The 13352-nt window shown below is 45.3% G+C and overlaps 1 protein-coding gene across 1 annotated transcript in view; it reads right to left on the minus strand.

Annotated features, from left to right (window-relative positions):
• LOC106594314 (serine/threonine-protein kinase LMTK1) overlaps positions 1 to 13352 on the minus strand; it is a 75743-nt gene that overhangs the window by 29777 nt on the left and 32614 nt on the right. The window contains exon 3 of the mRNA XM_082976063.1: positions 11894 to 12020. Within this exon, the coding sequence (XP_082832189.1) occupies positions 11894 to 12020 (127 nt within the window). The remainder of the gene's footprint in view (positions 1 to 11893; positions 12021 to 13352) is intronic.

The following is a 13352-nucleotide window of genomic DNA, read 5'->3' on the forward strand; positions in this document are numbered from 1 at the left end:
CTTGGAGTGGTGATCTGTCTCTTGGAGTGGTGATCTGTCTCTTGGAGTGGTGATCTGTCTCTTGGAGTGGTGATCTGTCTCTTGGTGTTGTGATCTGTTTCCTGATGTGGTGATCTGTCTCCTAGTGTGGTGATCTGTCTCGGGGGTCTGTCTCTTGGTGTTGTGATCTGTCTCTTGGAGTTGTGATCTGTCTCTTGGAGTTGTGATCTGTCTCTTGGTGTGGTGTCTCTTGGTGTGGTGATCTGTCTCTTGGAGTGGTGATCTGTCTCTTGGAGTGGTGATCTGTCTCTTGGAGTGGTGATCTGTCTCTTGGAGTGGTGATCTGTCTCCTGGTGTGGTGATCTGTCTCCTGGTGTGGTGATCTGTTTCCTGGTGTGGTGATCTGTCTCCTGGTGTGGTGTGGTGATCTGTCTCCTGGTGTGGTGTGGTGATCTGTCTCCTGGTGTGGTGATTTGTCTCCTGGTGTGGTGATCTGTCTCCTGGTGTGGTGATCTGTTTCCTGGTGTGGTGATCTGTTTCCTGGTGTGGTGATCTGTTTCCTGGTGTGGTGTGGTGATCTGTCTCCTGGTGTGGTGTGGTGATCTGTCTCCTGGTGTGGTGTGGTGATCTGTCTCCTGGTGTGGTGTGGTGATCTGTCTCCTGGTGTGGTGTGGTGATCTGTCTCTTGGTGTGGTGATCTGTCTCCTGGTGTGGTGATCTGTCTCCTGGTGTGGTGATCTGTCTCCTGGTGTGGTGACATGTCTCTTGGTGTGGTGACATGTCTCTTGGTGTGGTGACATGTCTCTTGGTGTGGTGACATGTCTATTGGTGTAGTGTGGTGACATGTCTATTGGTGTAGTGTGGTGACATGTCTATTTGTGTGGTGACATGTCTCTTGGTGTGGTGACATGTCTATTGGTGTAGTGTGGTGACTTGTCTCTTGGTGTGGTGACATGTCTCTTGGTGTGGTGACATGTCTCTTGGTGTGGTGACATGTCTATTGGTGTGGTGACTTGTCTCTTGGTGTGGTGACATGTCTCTTGGTGTGGTGACATGTCTATTGGTGTGGTGTGGTGACATGTCTCTTGGTGTGGTGACATGTCTCTTGGTGTGGTGACATGTCTCTTGGTGTAGTGTGGTGACATGTCTCTTGGTGTGGTGACATGTCTCTTGGTGTGGTGACATGTCTATTGGTGTGGTGTGGTGACATGTCTCTTGGTGTGGTGACATGTCTCTTGGTGTGGTGACATGTCTCTTGGTGTAGTGTGGTGACATGTCTCTTGGTGTGGTGACATGTCTCTTGGTGTGGTGACTTGTCTATTGGTGTGGTGACATGTCTCTTGGTGTGGTGACATGTCTCTTGGTGTGGTGACATGTCTATTGGTGTGGTGACATGTCTATTGGTGTAGTGTGGTGACATGTCTCTTGGTGTAGTGACATGTCTCTTGGTGTAGTGTGGTGACATGTCTCTTGGTGTGGTGACATGTCTCTTGGTGTGGTGACATGTCTATTGGTGTGGTGACATGTCTATTGGTGTAGTGTGGTGACATGTCTCTTGGTGTGGTGACATGTCTCTTGGTGTGGTGACATGTCTCTTGGTGTGGTGACATGTCTCTTGGTGTGGTGACATGTCTATTGGTGTGGTGACATGTCTCTTGGTGTGGTGACATGTCTCTTGGTGTAGTGTGGTGACATGTCTCTTGGTGTGGTGACATGTGTATTGGTGTGGTGTGGTGACGTGTGACAGTGTGTGAGGACAGGAGCCATGTTTGACAGTGTGTGAGGACAGGAGCTATGTGTAACAGTGTGTGAGGACAGGAGCCATGTTTGACAGTGTGTGAGGACAGGAGCCATGTGTAACAGTGTGTGAGGACAGGAGCTGTGTGTAACAGTGTGTGAGGACAGGAGCTGTGTGTGACAGTGTGTGAGGACAGGAGCCATGTGTAACAGTGTGTGAGGACAGGAGCTGTGTGTAACAGTGTGTGAGGACAGGAGCTGTGTGTGACAGTGTGTGAGGACAGGAGCTGTGTGTGACAGTGTGTGAGGACAGGAGCTATGTGTAACAGTGTGTGAGGACAGGAGCCATGTTTGACAGTGTGTGAGGACAGGAGCTATGTGTGACAGTGTGTGAGGACAGGAGCCATGTTTGACAGTGTGTGAGGACAGGAGCTGTGTGTGACAGTGTGTGAGGACAGGAGCTATGTGTGACAGTGTGTGAGGACAGGAGCTATGTGTAACAGTGTGTGAGGACAGGAGCTATGTGTAACAGTGTGTGAAGACAGGAGCTATGTGTGTGAGGACAGGAGCTATGTGTGTGAGAACAGGAGCTATGTGTGTGAGGACAGGAGCTGTGTGTGTGAGGACAGGAGCTATGTGTAACAGTGTGTGAAGACAGGAGCTATGTGTGTGAGGACAGGGGCTGTGTGTGTGAGGACAGGAGCTATGTGTGTGAGGACAGGAGCTATGTGTGTGAGGACAGGAGCTATGTGTTTGAGGACAGGAGCTATGTGTGACAGTGTGTGAAGACAGGAACTATGTGTGTGAGGACAGGAGCTATGTGTGACAGTGTGTGAGGACAGGAGCTATGTGTGACAGTGTGTGAAGACAGGAGCTATGTGTGTGAAGACAGGAGCTATGTGTGTGAGGACAGGAGCTATGTGTGTGAGGACAGGAGCTATGTGTGACAGTGTGTGAGGACAGGAGCTATGTGTGTGAGGACAGGAGCTATGTGTGTGAGGACAGGAGCTGTGTGTGTGAGGACAGGAGCTATGTGTGACAGTGTGTGAAGACAGGAGCTATGTGTGTGAGGACAGGAGCTGTGTGTGTGAGGACAGGAGCTATGTGTGACAGTGTGTGAAGACAGGAGCTATGTGTGTGAGGACAGGGGCTGTGTGTGTGAGGACAGGAGCTATGTGTGTGAGGACAGGAGCTATGTGTTTGAGGACAGGAGCTATGTGTGACAGTGTGTGAAGACAGGAGCTATGTGTGTGAGGACAGGAGCTATGTGTGACAGTGTGTGAGGACAGGAGTAAATAGTAGTAAATAAGTGTGGTTGAGGTTCTTTTGAAATGCCTGATGAATGTGCTATAGAATAAGGATGATCCTGTCAGACTTATAGCTGGCTTGACCTTGATAAACAGTATACGTCCCAAATGGCACCCTGTTCGCTATATAGTGCACTACACAAGCATTTCACTACACCCACAATAACATCTACTAAATATGTGTATGTGGCCAATAAAATGTGATTTTACTTTAGACCAGGGACCATAGTGCTCTGGTCAGAAGTAGTGCACAATGTAGGGAATAGGGTGCCATTTGGGAAGCAGATGTATTCCATACAGACGTCATTACTTCTACTGTCAATTCACTTCAGCTTATGAGACTAGGCCTTCTACTTCTCCATGCTATGTGCATGACGAGAGGGAGGGAGGGAGGGAGGGAGGGAGGGAGGGAGGGAGGGAGGGAGGGAGGGAGGGAGGGAGGGACAAACAAACAAACAAAGCAAAACAAAACAAAGGCAAAGTCTTGTCATGCTTTGTTGATTTAAAAAAAAGCATTAGACTCAATTTGGCATGAGGGTCTGCTATACAAATTGATGGAAAGTGGTGTTGGGGGAATAACATACAACATTATAAAATCCATGTACACAAACAACAAGTGTGCGGTTAAAACTGGCAAAAAACACACACATTTCTTCCCTCAAGGCCGTGGGGTGAGACAGGGATGCAGCTTAAGCCCCACCCTCTTCAACATATATATCAACGAATTGGCGAGGGCACTAGAACAGTCGACAGCACCCTGCCTCACCCTACTAGAATCTGAAGTCAAATGTCTTCTGTTTGCTGATGATCTGGTGCTTCTGTCACCAACCAAGGAGGGTCTACAGCAGCACCTAGATATTCTGCACAGATTCTGCCAGACTTGGGCCCTGACAGTGAATCTCAGTAAAACAAAAATAATGGTGTTCCAAAAAAGGTCCAGTCGCCAGGACCACAAATACAAATTCCATCTAGACACCGTTGCCCTAGGTCACACAAAAAACTATACATACCTTGGCCTAAACATCAGCGCCACAGGTAACTTCCACAAAGCTGTGAGAACGATCTGAGAGACAAGGCAAGAAGGGCCTTCTATGCCATCAAAAGGAACATATAATTCGACATACCAATTAGGATCTGGCAAAAAATACTGAAATCAGTTATAGAACCCATTGCCCTTTATGGTTGTGAGATCTGGGGTCCGCTCACCAACCAAGAATTCACAAAATGGAACAAACACCAAATTGAGACTCTGCATGCAGAATTCTGCAAAATTCTGCAGAAAAGAGACGTTAAATTCTACAACCACCTAAAAGGAAGCAATTCCCAAACATTCCATTACAAAGCCATCACCTACAGAGAAATAAACCTGGAGAAGAGCCCCCTAAGCAAGCTGGTCCTGGGTCTCTGTTCACAAACACAAACAGACCCCACAGAGCCCCAGGACAGCAACACAATTAGACCCAACCAAATCATGAGAAAACAAAAAGATAATTACTTGACACATTGGAAAGTATTAACAAAAAAACAGAGCAAACTAGAATGCTGTTTGACCCTAAACAGAGAGTAAACAGTGGCAGAATACCTGACCACTGTGAGTGACCTAAATTTTGACTATGTACTGTACAGACTCAGTGAGCATAGCCTTGCTATTGAGAAAGGCCGCCGTAGGCAGACCTGGCTCTCAAGAGAAGACAGGCTATGTGCACACTGCCCACAAAATTAGGTGGAAACTGAGCTGCACTTCCTAACCTCCTGCCCAATGTATGGGCATATTAGAGACACATACTTCCCTCAGATTACACAGATCCACAAAGAATTTCAAAACAAACCCGATTTTGATAAACTCCCATATCTACTGGGTGAATGACCACAGTGTACCATCACAGCAGCAACATTTGTGACCTGTTGCCACAAGAAAAGGTCAACCAGTGAAGAACAAACACCATTGTAAACACAACCCATATTTATGTTTATTTATTTTCCCTTTTGTATTTTAACTATTTGCACATCATTACAACACTGTATATATACATAATATGACATTTGTAATGTCTTTATTCTTTTGGAACTTCTGTATGTGTAATGTTTACTGTTCATTTTTATTGTTTATTTCACTTTTGTATATTATCTACCTCACTTGCTTTGGCAACATTAACATATGTTTCCCATGACAATAAAGCCCCTTGAATTGAATTGAGAGAGAGAAAGAGAGAAAGAGAGAAAGAGAGAAAGAGAGAGACAGAGAGAAAGAGAGAGCAAGACAGAGAGAAAGAGAGAGAGAGAGAAAGAAAGAAAGGGAGAAAGAGAGAAAGAGAGAGAGAGAGAAAGAGAGAGAGAGAGAGAGAAAGAGAGAGACAGAGAGAGAGAGAAAGAGAGAGACAGAGAGAGAGAGAAAGAGAGAGCAAGAGAAAGAGAGAGACAGAGAGAGAGAAAGAGAGAGACAGAGACAGAGAGAGAAAGAGAGAGCGAGAGAGAGAGTGAGTGAGAGAAAGAGAGAGAGAGAGAGAGAAAGAGAGAGAGCGAGTGAAAGAGAGAGACAGAGAGAGCGAGACAGAGAGAGAGAATTAAGTATAAATAATGTGTATGTATGTGTGGGTGACTTTCTGTTTCTGACTGCAGAGTTTAAAAGACAGCAGCACAGAGTCAATAACACTGGGATTCAGGACCACAGAGAAACAGAGGATGGAGAGGAAGAGGAGGAGGATAGATGAACAGGAAAACGATGCATCCAGACCAGAGCGAATCCCTCATAAATCTCCCCTCCTCCTCTCCTCCTCTCTTCTCATCCTCTCCTCTCTCCTTTTTTCAACAGTTGTTTCAATTGAATCACCAAAATCAATCCCCCTCTTTTTTTAAACAATTCCCACCCCTCCTTTCTCCTCTGTCCTCTCCTCTGTCCCCCCTCTCCCACCCCTCCTTTCTCCTCTGTCCTCTGTTCTCTCCTCTCTACCCCACTCTCTCCCCCTCTTCCACCCCTCCTTTTTCCTCTGTTCTCTCCTGTCTCCCCCACTCTCTCCCCCTCTCCCACCCCTCCTTTCTCCTCAGTCCCCTGTTCTCTTCTCTCTCCCATACTTTCTCCCCTCTCCCACCCCTCCTTTCTCCTCTGTCCTCTGTTCTCTCCTCTCTACCCCACTCTCTCCCCCTCTTCCACCCCTCCTTTTTCCTCTGTTCTCTCCTGTCTCCCCCACTCTCTCCCCCTCTCCCACCCCTCCTTTCTCCTCAGTCCCCTGTTCTCTTCTCTCTCCCATACTTTCTCCCCTCTCCCACCCCTCCTTTCTCCTCTGTCCTCTGTTCTCTCCTCTCTACCCCACTCTCTCCCCCTCTTCCACCCCTCCTTTTTCCTCTGTTATCTCCTCTCTCCTCCACTCTCTCCCCCCTCCCACCCCTCCTTTCTCCTCTCCTGTCTCCCCCACTCTCTCTCCCTCTCCCCGTCTCCTCTCCTTCTCTCTTCTCTTCCCCACTCTCTACTCCTCACCCTGCAACACCTGAACCAATCATACGACCGTAGCTATGGAGGACAGGAGGGAGGGAGGCAATTGGCTGCTAGCCTGACGCTGGCTTGTCCAATCCCTGCTCACGCTCACATCCTGGGATTCAGAGCACAACGAACACACACACACAGAAACACACACACACACACGCACACACACACACCATGAAGTACAGCAAACAGCTGACAGCCCAGAGAATAAGAGAGAGTGAGGGTTGGCTTTCTTCCTCCCCAATGTGCTCCAGCTTTCTTGCATTCCTCTCACACACACACACACACACACACACACACACACACACACACACACATACATAAACTGCCACGGAGCACTGCAGCAGGCCAGCCTCATTCTGCATTACGCAACAGACAGATGTTAGAGTGAGAGGAAGAGGAAGGGAGATGGAGGAAGAGTGGAAAAGAGAGCATGTCTGTGCTCTGTCCCTGTTTGTCAGGAAATTCTCATCATCTCTCAAATTAACAACCCAGTGTGCAGGCCAATGTTCTGATGATGGAGTATGATAATGTTCTGATGATGGAGTATGATAATGTTCTGATGATGGGGTATGATGATGTTCTGATAATGTTCTATGATGATGTTCTATGATGTTAGAGTATGATAATGTTCTATGATGTTCTGATTTTTTTTAAAACATTTTAGTCATTTAGCAGACGCTCTTATCCAGAGCGACTTACAGTAGTGAATACATTTCATACATTTTTTTTCCCCGTACTGGTCCCCCGTGGGAATCGAACCCACAACCCTGGTGTTGCAAACACCATGCTCTACCAACTGAGCCACACGGGACCACTGATGTTCTGATGATGGGGTATGATGATGTTCTGATGATTGGGTATGATGATGGGGTATGATGATGTTCTGATGATGGGGTATGATGGTGTTCTGATGATGGGGTATGATGATGTTCTGATGATGGGGTATGATGATGTTCTGATGATGGGGTATGATGGTGTTCTGATGATGGGGTATGATGGTGTTCTGATGATGGGGTATGATGATGTTCTGATGATGGGGTATGATGGTGTTCTGATGATGGGGTATGATGGTGTTCTGATGATGGGGTATGATGGTGTTCTGATGATGGGGTATGATGATGTTCTGATGATGGGGTATGATGATGTTCTGATGATGTTCTGATGATGGGGTATGATGATGTTCTGATGATGGGGTATGATGATGGGGTATGATGGTGTTCTGATGATGGGGTATGATTATGGGGTATGATGGTGTTCTGATGATGGGGTATGATGGTGTTCTGATGATGGTGTATGATGATATTCTGATGATGGTGTATGATGATGTTCTGATGATGGGGTATGATGGTGTTCTGATGATGGGGTATGATGATGGTGTATGATGGTGTTCTGATGATGTTCTGATGATGGGGTATGATTATGGGGTATGATGGTGTTCTGATGATGGGGTATGATGGTGTTCTGATGATGGTGTATGATGATATTCTGATGATGGTGTATGATGATGTTCTGATGATGGGGTATGATGGTGTTCTGATGATGGGGTATGATGATGGTGTATGATGGTGTTCTGATGATGGTGTATGATGATGTTCTGATGATGGGGTATGATGATGTTCTGATGATGGGGTATGATGATGTTCTGATGATGGGGTATGATGATGTTCTGATAATATTCTGATGGTGTTCTGATGATGGGGTATGATGGTGTTCTGATGATGGGGTATGATGATGTTCTGATGATGGGGTATGATGATGTTCTGATGATGGGGTATGATGATGTTCTGATGATGGGGTATGATGATGTTCTGATAATATTCTGATGGTGTTCTGATGATGGGGTATGATGATGTTCTGATGATGGGGTATGATGATGTTCTGATAATATTCTGATGGTGTTCTGATGATGGGGTATGATGATGTTCTGATGATGGGGTATGATGATGTTCTGATAATATTCTGATGGTGTTCTGATGATGGGGTATGATGGTGTTCTGATGATGGTGTATGATGATGTTCTGATGATGGGATATGATGATGTTCTGATGATGGGGTATGATGATGTTCTGATAATATTCTGATGGTGTTCTGATGATGGGGTATGATGATGTTCTGATGATGGGGTATGATGATGTTCTGATGATGGGGTATGATGATGTTCTGATAATATTCTGATGGTGTTCTGATGATGGGGTATGATGGTGTTCTGATGATGGGGTATGATGATGTTCTGATGATGGGGTATGATGATGTTCTGTGAATGGGGTATGATGATGTTCTGATGATGGGGTATGATGATGTTCTGATAATATTCTGATGGTGTTCTGATGATGGGGTATGATGATGTTCTGATGATGGGGTATGATGATGTTCTGATAATATTCTGATGGCGTTCTGATGATGGGGTATGATGATGTTCTGAGGATGGGGTATGATGATGTTCTGATAATATTCTGATGGTGTTCTGATGATGGGGTATGATGGTGTTCTGATGATGGTGTATGATGATGTTCTGATGATGGGGTATGATGATGTTCTGATGATGGGGTATGATGATGTTCTGATAATATTCTGATGGTGTTCTGATGATGGGGTATGATGATGTTCTGATGATGTTCTGATGATGGGGTATGATGGTGTTCTGATGATGGTGTATGATGATGTTCTGATGATGGGGTATGATGATGTTCTGATGATGGGGTATGATGATGTTCTGATAATATTCTGATGGTGTTCTGATGATAGGGTATGATGGTGTTCTGATGATGGGGTATGATGATGTTCTGATGATGGGGTATGATGATGTTCTGATACTGGGGTATTGTGATGGGGTATGATGATGTTCTGATGATGGGGTATGATGATGTTCTGATGATGGGGTATGATGGTGTTCTGATGATGGGGTATGATGATGTTCTGATGATGGGGTATGATGATGTTCTGATGATGGGGTATGACGATGTTCTGATAATATTCTGATGGTGTTCTGATGATGGGGTATGATGATGTTCTGATGATGGGGTATGATGATGTTCTGATGATGGGGTATGATGATGTTCTGATAATATTCTGATGGTGTTCTGATGATGGGGTATGATGATGTTCTGATGATGGGGTATGATGATGTTCTGATGATGGGGTATGATGATGTTCTGATGATGGGGTATGATGATGTTCTGATAATATTCTGATGGTGTTCTGATGATGGGGTATGATGATGTTCTGATGATGGGGTATGATGATGTTCTGATAATATTCTGATGGTATTCTGATGATGGGGTATGATGGTGTTCTGATGATGGTGTATGAGGATGTTCTGATGATGGGGTATGATGATGTTCTGATGATGGGGTATGATGATGTTCTGATAATATTCTGATGGTGTTCTGATGATGGGGTATGATGATGTTCTGATGATGTTCTGATGATGGGGTATGATGGTGTTCTGATGATGGTGTATGATGATGTTCTGATGATGGGGTATGATGATGTTCTGATGATGGGGTATGATGATGTTCTGATAATATTCTGATGGTGTTCTGATGATAGGGTATGATGGTGTTCTGATGATGGGGTATGATGATGTTCTGATGATGGGGTATGATGATGTTCTGATACTGGGGTATGATGATGGGGTATGATGATGTTCTGATGATGGGGTATGATGATGTTCTGATAATATTCTGATGGTGTTCTGATGATGGGGTATGATGATGTTCTGATGATGGGGTATGATGATGTTCTGATGATGGGGTATGATGATGTTCTGATGATGGGGTATGATGATGTTCTGATAATATTCTGATGGTATTCTGATGATGGGGTATGATGGTGTTCTGATGATGGTGTATGATGATGTTCTGATGATGGGGTATGATGATGTTCTGATGATGGGGTATGACGATGTTCTGATAATATTCTGATGGTGTTCTGATGATGGGGTATGATCATGTTCTGATGATGGGGTATGATGATGTTCTGATGATGGGGTATGATGATGTTCTGATAATATTCTGATGGTGTTCTGATGATGGGGTATGATGATGTTCTGATGATGGGGTATGATGATGTTCTGATGATGGGGTATGATGATGTTCTGATGATGGGGTATGATGATGTTCTGATGATGGGGTATGATGATGTTCTGATAATATTCTGATGGTGTTCTGATGATGGGGTATGATGATGTTCTGATGATGTTCTGATGATGGGGTATGATGGTGTTCTGATGATGGTGTATGATGATGTTCTGATGATGGGGTATGATGATGTTCTGATGATGGGGTATGATGATGTTCTGATAATATTCTGATGGTGTTCTGATGATAGGGTATGATGGTGTTCTGATGATGGGGTATGATGATGTTCTGATGATGGGGTATGATGATGTTCTGATACTGGGGTATGATGATGGGGTATGATGATGTTCTGATGATGGGGTATGATGATGTTCTGATGATGGGGTATGATGATGTTCTGATGATGGGGTATGATGATGTTCTGATACTGGGGTATGATGATGTTCTGATGATGGGGTATGATGATGTTCTGATAATATTCTGATGGTGTTCTGATGATGGGGTATGATGATGTTCTGATGATGGGGTATGATGATGTTCTGATACTGGGGTATGATTATGGGGTATGATGATGTTCTGATGATGGGGTATGATGGTGTTCTGATGATGGGGTATGATGATGTTCTGATGATGGGGTATGATGATGTTCTGATGATGGGGTATGATGATGTTCTGATGATGGGGTATGATGATGTTCTGATGATGTTCTGCTGATGGGGTATGATGATGTTCTGATGATGGGGTATGATGGGGTATGATGATGTTCTGATACTGGGGTATGATTATGGGGTATGATGATGTTCTGATGATGGGGTATGATGGTGTTCTGATGATGGGGTATGATGATGTTCTGATGATGGGGTATGATGATGTTCTGATGATGGGGTATGATGATGTTCTGATGATGGGGTATGATGATGTTCTGATGATGTTCTGCTGATGGGGTATGATGATGTTCTGATGATGGGGTATGATGATGGCCCTGCTGGGTCAACGTATGCATTCCAAATGGCATCATAACGCACTACAAGTCCCGTGGTCCAATGTTGTGCACTGTGTAGGGAATAGGGTGCCATTTGGATTAGTACAGCCTGGAGTGTGGACCTGAGACAACTCTAGTAACACTCATTTGAGTAGTCTTTGAGTGGCAATTTGACTGATTAACCCAGGGCTAGACTTGATGTTTAATTACTCGAGAGAAGAGGAGAGGAGAGAGGAAAGGAGAGACCATATGGGTCATAGGTGATATATAGAGGTGAAAGTTCAAAGGTCATAGGTGATGGGTCATAGATAGACTAGGATCTTACTGGATCGTCCGGGCTGTTTGGAGACGGGCATGGAGACCTCAGTGAGGGGGAGGATGTAGACTTCAGGTCCATTCTGAGACGAGGCCAGGTCAGCCTGGTACTCCTCTCCCTCTGTGTTCTCAAACTCCTGGTGGGAGGGGAGAGAAGACACTGGGGTTAGTGTGTATGTGACAGAGAGAAAGAGAGAGGGGGAGTGAGTGGGGGGGGGGGGGGGGGCAGAGCGAGAGAGAGAGAGAGAGAGAGAGACACAGACAGAGAGAGAGAGAGAAGAAAGAATTTGTATGCATGTGTGGGTCACAGAGAGAAAGTACGTGACGGATGCTAGGAGGAAATGGAACGCTGGCCTCTTCCTCCATCTCCACTCTGGGTCCCCTTCCTCCTCCTGCCCCTATCATGCCTCAACTTTCTTCCTACTGTCTTGAGATTTGGCTCTAAACTGCTTATTTTCACAAAACAACAGATCTGAATATGAGCCACAAGCAGAAACAGACAGTTGTACAACACTCCCTTCCAACCCTGCCTGCTAGATGCAAACAGAACACATCCCCTCTGTCCCTTCTTAACACCAGTAGTGTCTCTTTACACTCTAAACACCTCCAGCAGCGACAGAGTACCACGCTGCCAATCCATCTTCAGAGACTGTGTTTGTACAGGGAGAGAGTGGCTGGCAATACTGCTCTGTTCTCAACTACTGAGCCATCCATTATTTACCTAATGAACTACAGCACAGAACAAACCTATCTAGAGGAGAGAAGAGAGGGGAGGGGGTGGGAAGAGGTGAAGAGAACAAGGGGAATCATGCAAGACAACGCTTCGCTGCGACAGAAAAACCCCTCTGCTCTGATTTGTAAGACTGATTAAGAGATAGCACCCTTTTGCTTCTCATTCACAACACCACCTGTCTATCTCAGGAGCAGAGCATGAAAGACAAGAAAGAAAGAAAGAAAGAAAGAAAGAAAGAAAGAAAGAAAGAAAGAAAGAAAGAAAGAAAGAAAGAAAGAAAGAAAGAAAGAAAGAAAGAAAGAAAGAAAGACAGGATGAGGAGACATGACAGAGAAGAGCGAACGGACGAAAAGACTAGAAATGAGAAAAGGCCATACCGTTCACTAAACACTTAACACTCTCTTCTCTTCTCTTTTCTCTAAACACTTAACACCCAACCACAGAACTGAGTCTGTCTGTCCGTCCCACAGAGTGGTCACAGTGAAAGAAGGATGACATAAAGAAGGCTTTGGTGGTGCAGTGGTGGGATGTGGCTAGTGGTCGCACGCTAATGCACACACCTCTATTAATGCAAACCTCTGCTAACACTCTGGTGAATGACAAGGAGGGGAACCACAGAGGGGGATGTGACCACATAACACTGTTCTATTGACTTCTGTGGATTTGACACTGGACAACCATGCCAAAGTAGCCTGGGTTTGACACTGGACAACCACGCCAAAGTAGCCTGGGTTTG

The sequence above is a fragment of the Salmo salar genome, chromosome 06 (assembly GCF_965601325.2).
Source record: "Salmo salar chromosome 06, fSalSal1, whole genome shotgun sequence".
In the NCBI taxonomy this organism is placed as follows: domain Eukaryota; kingdom Metazoa; phylum Chordata; class Actinopteri; order Salmoniformes; family Salmonidae; genus Salmo; species Salmo salar.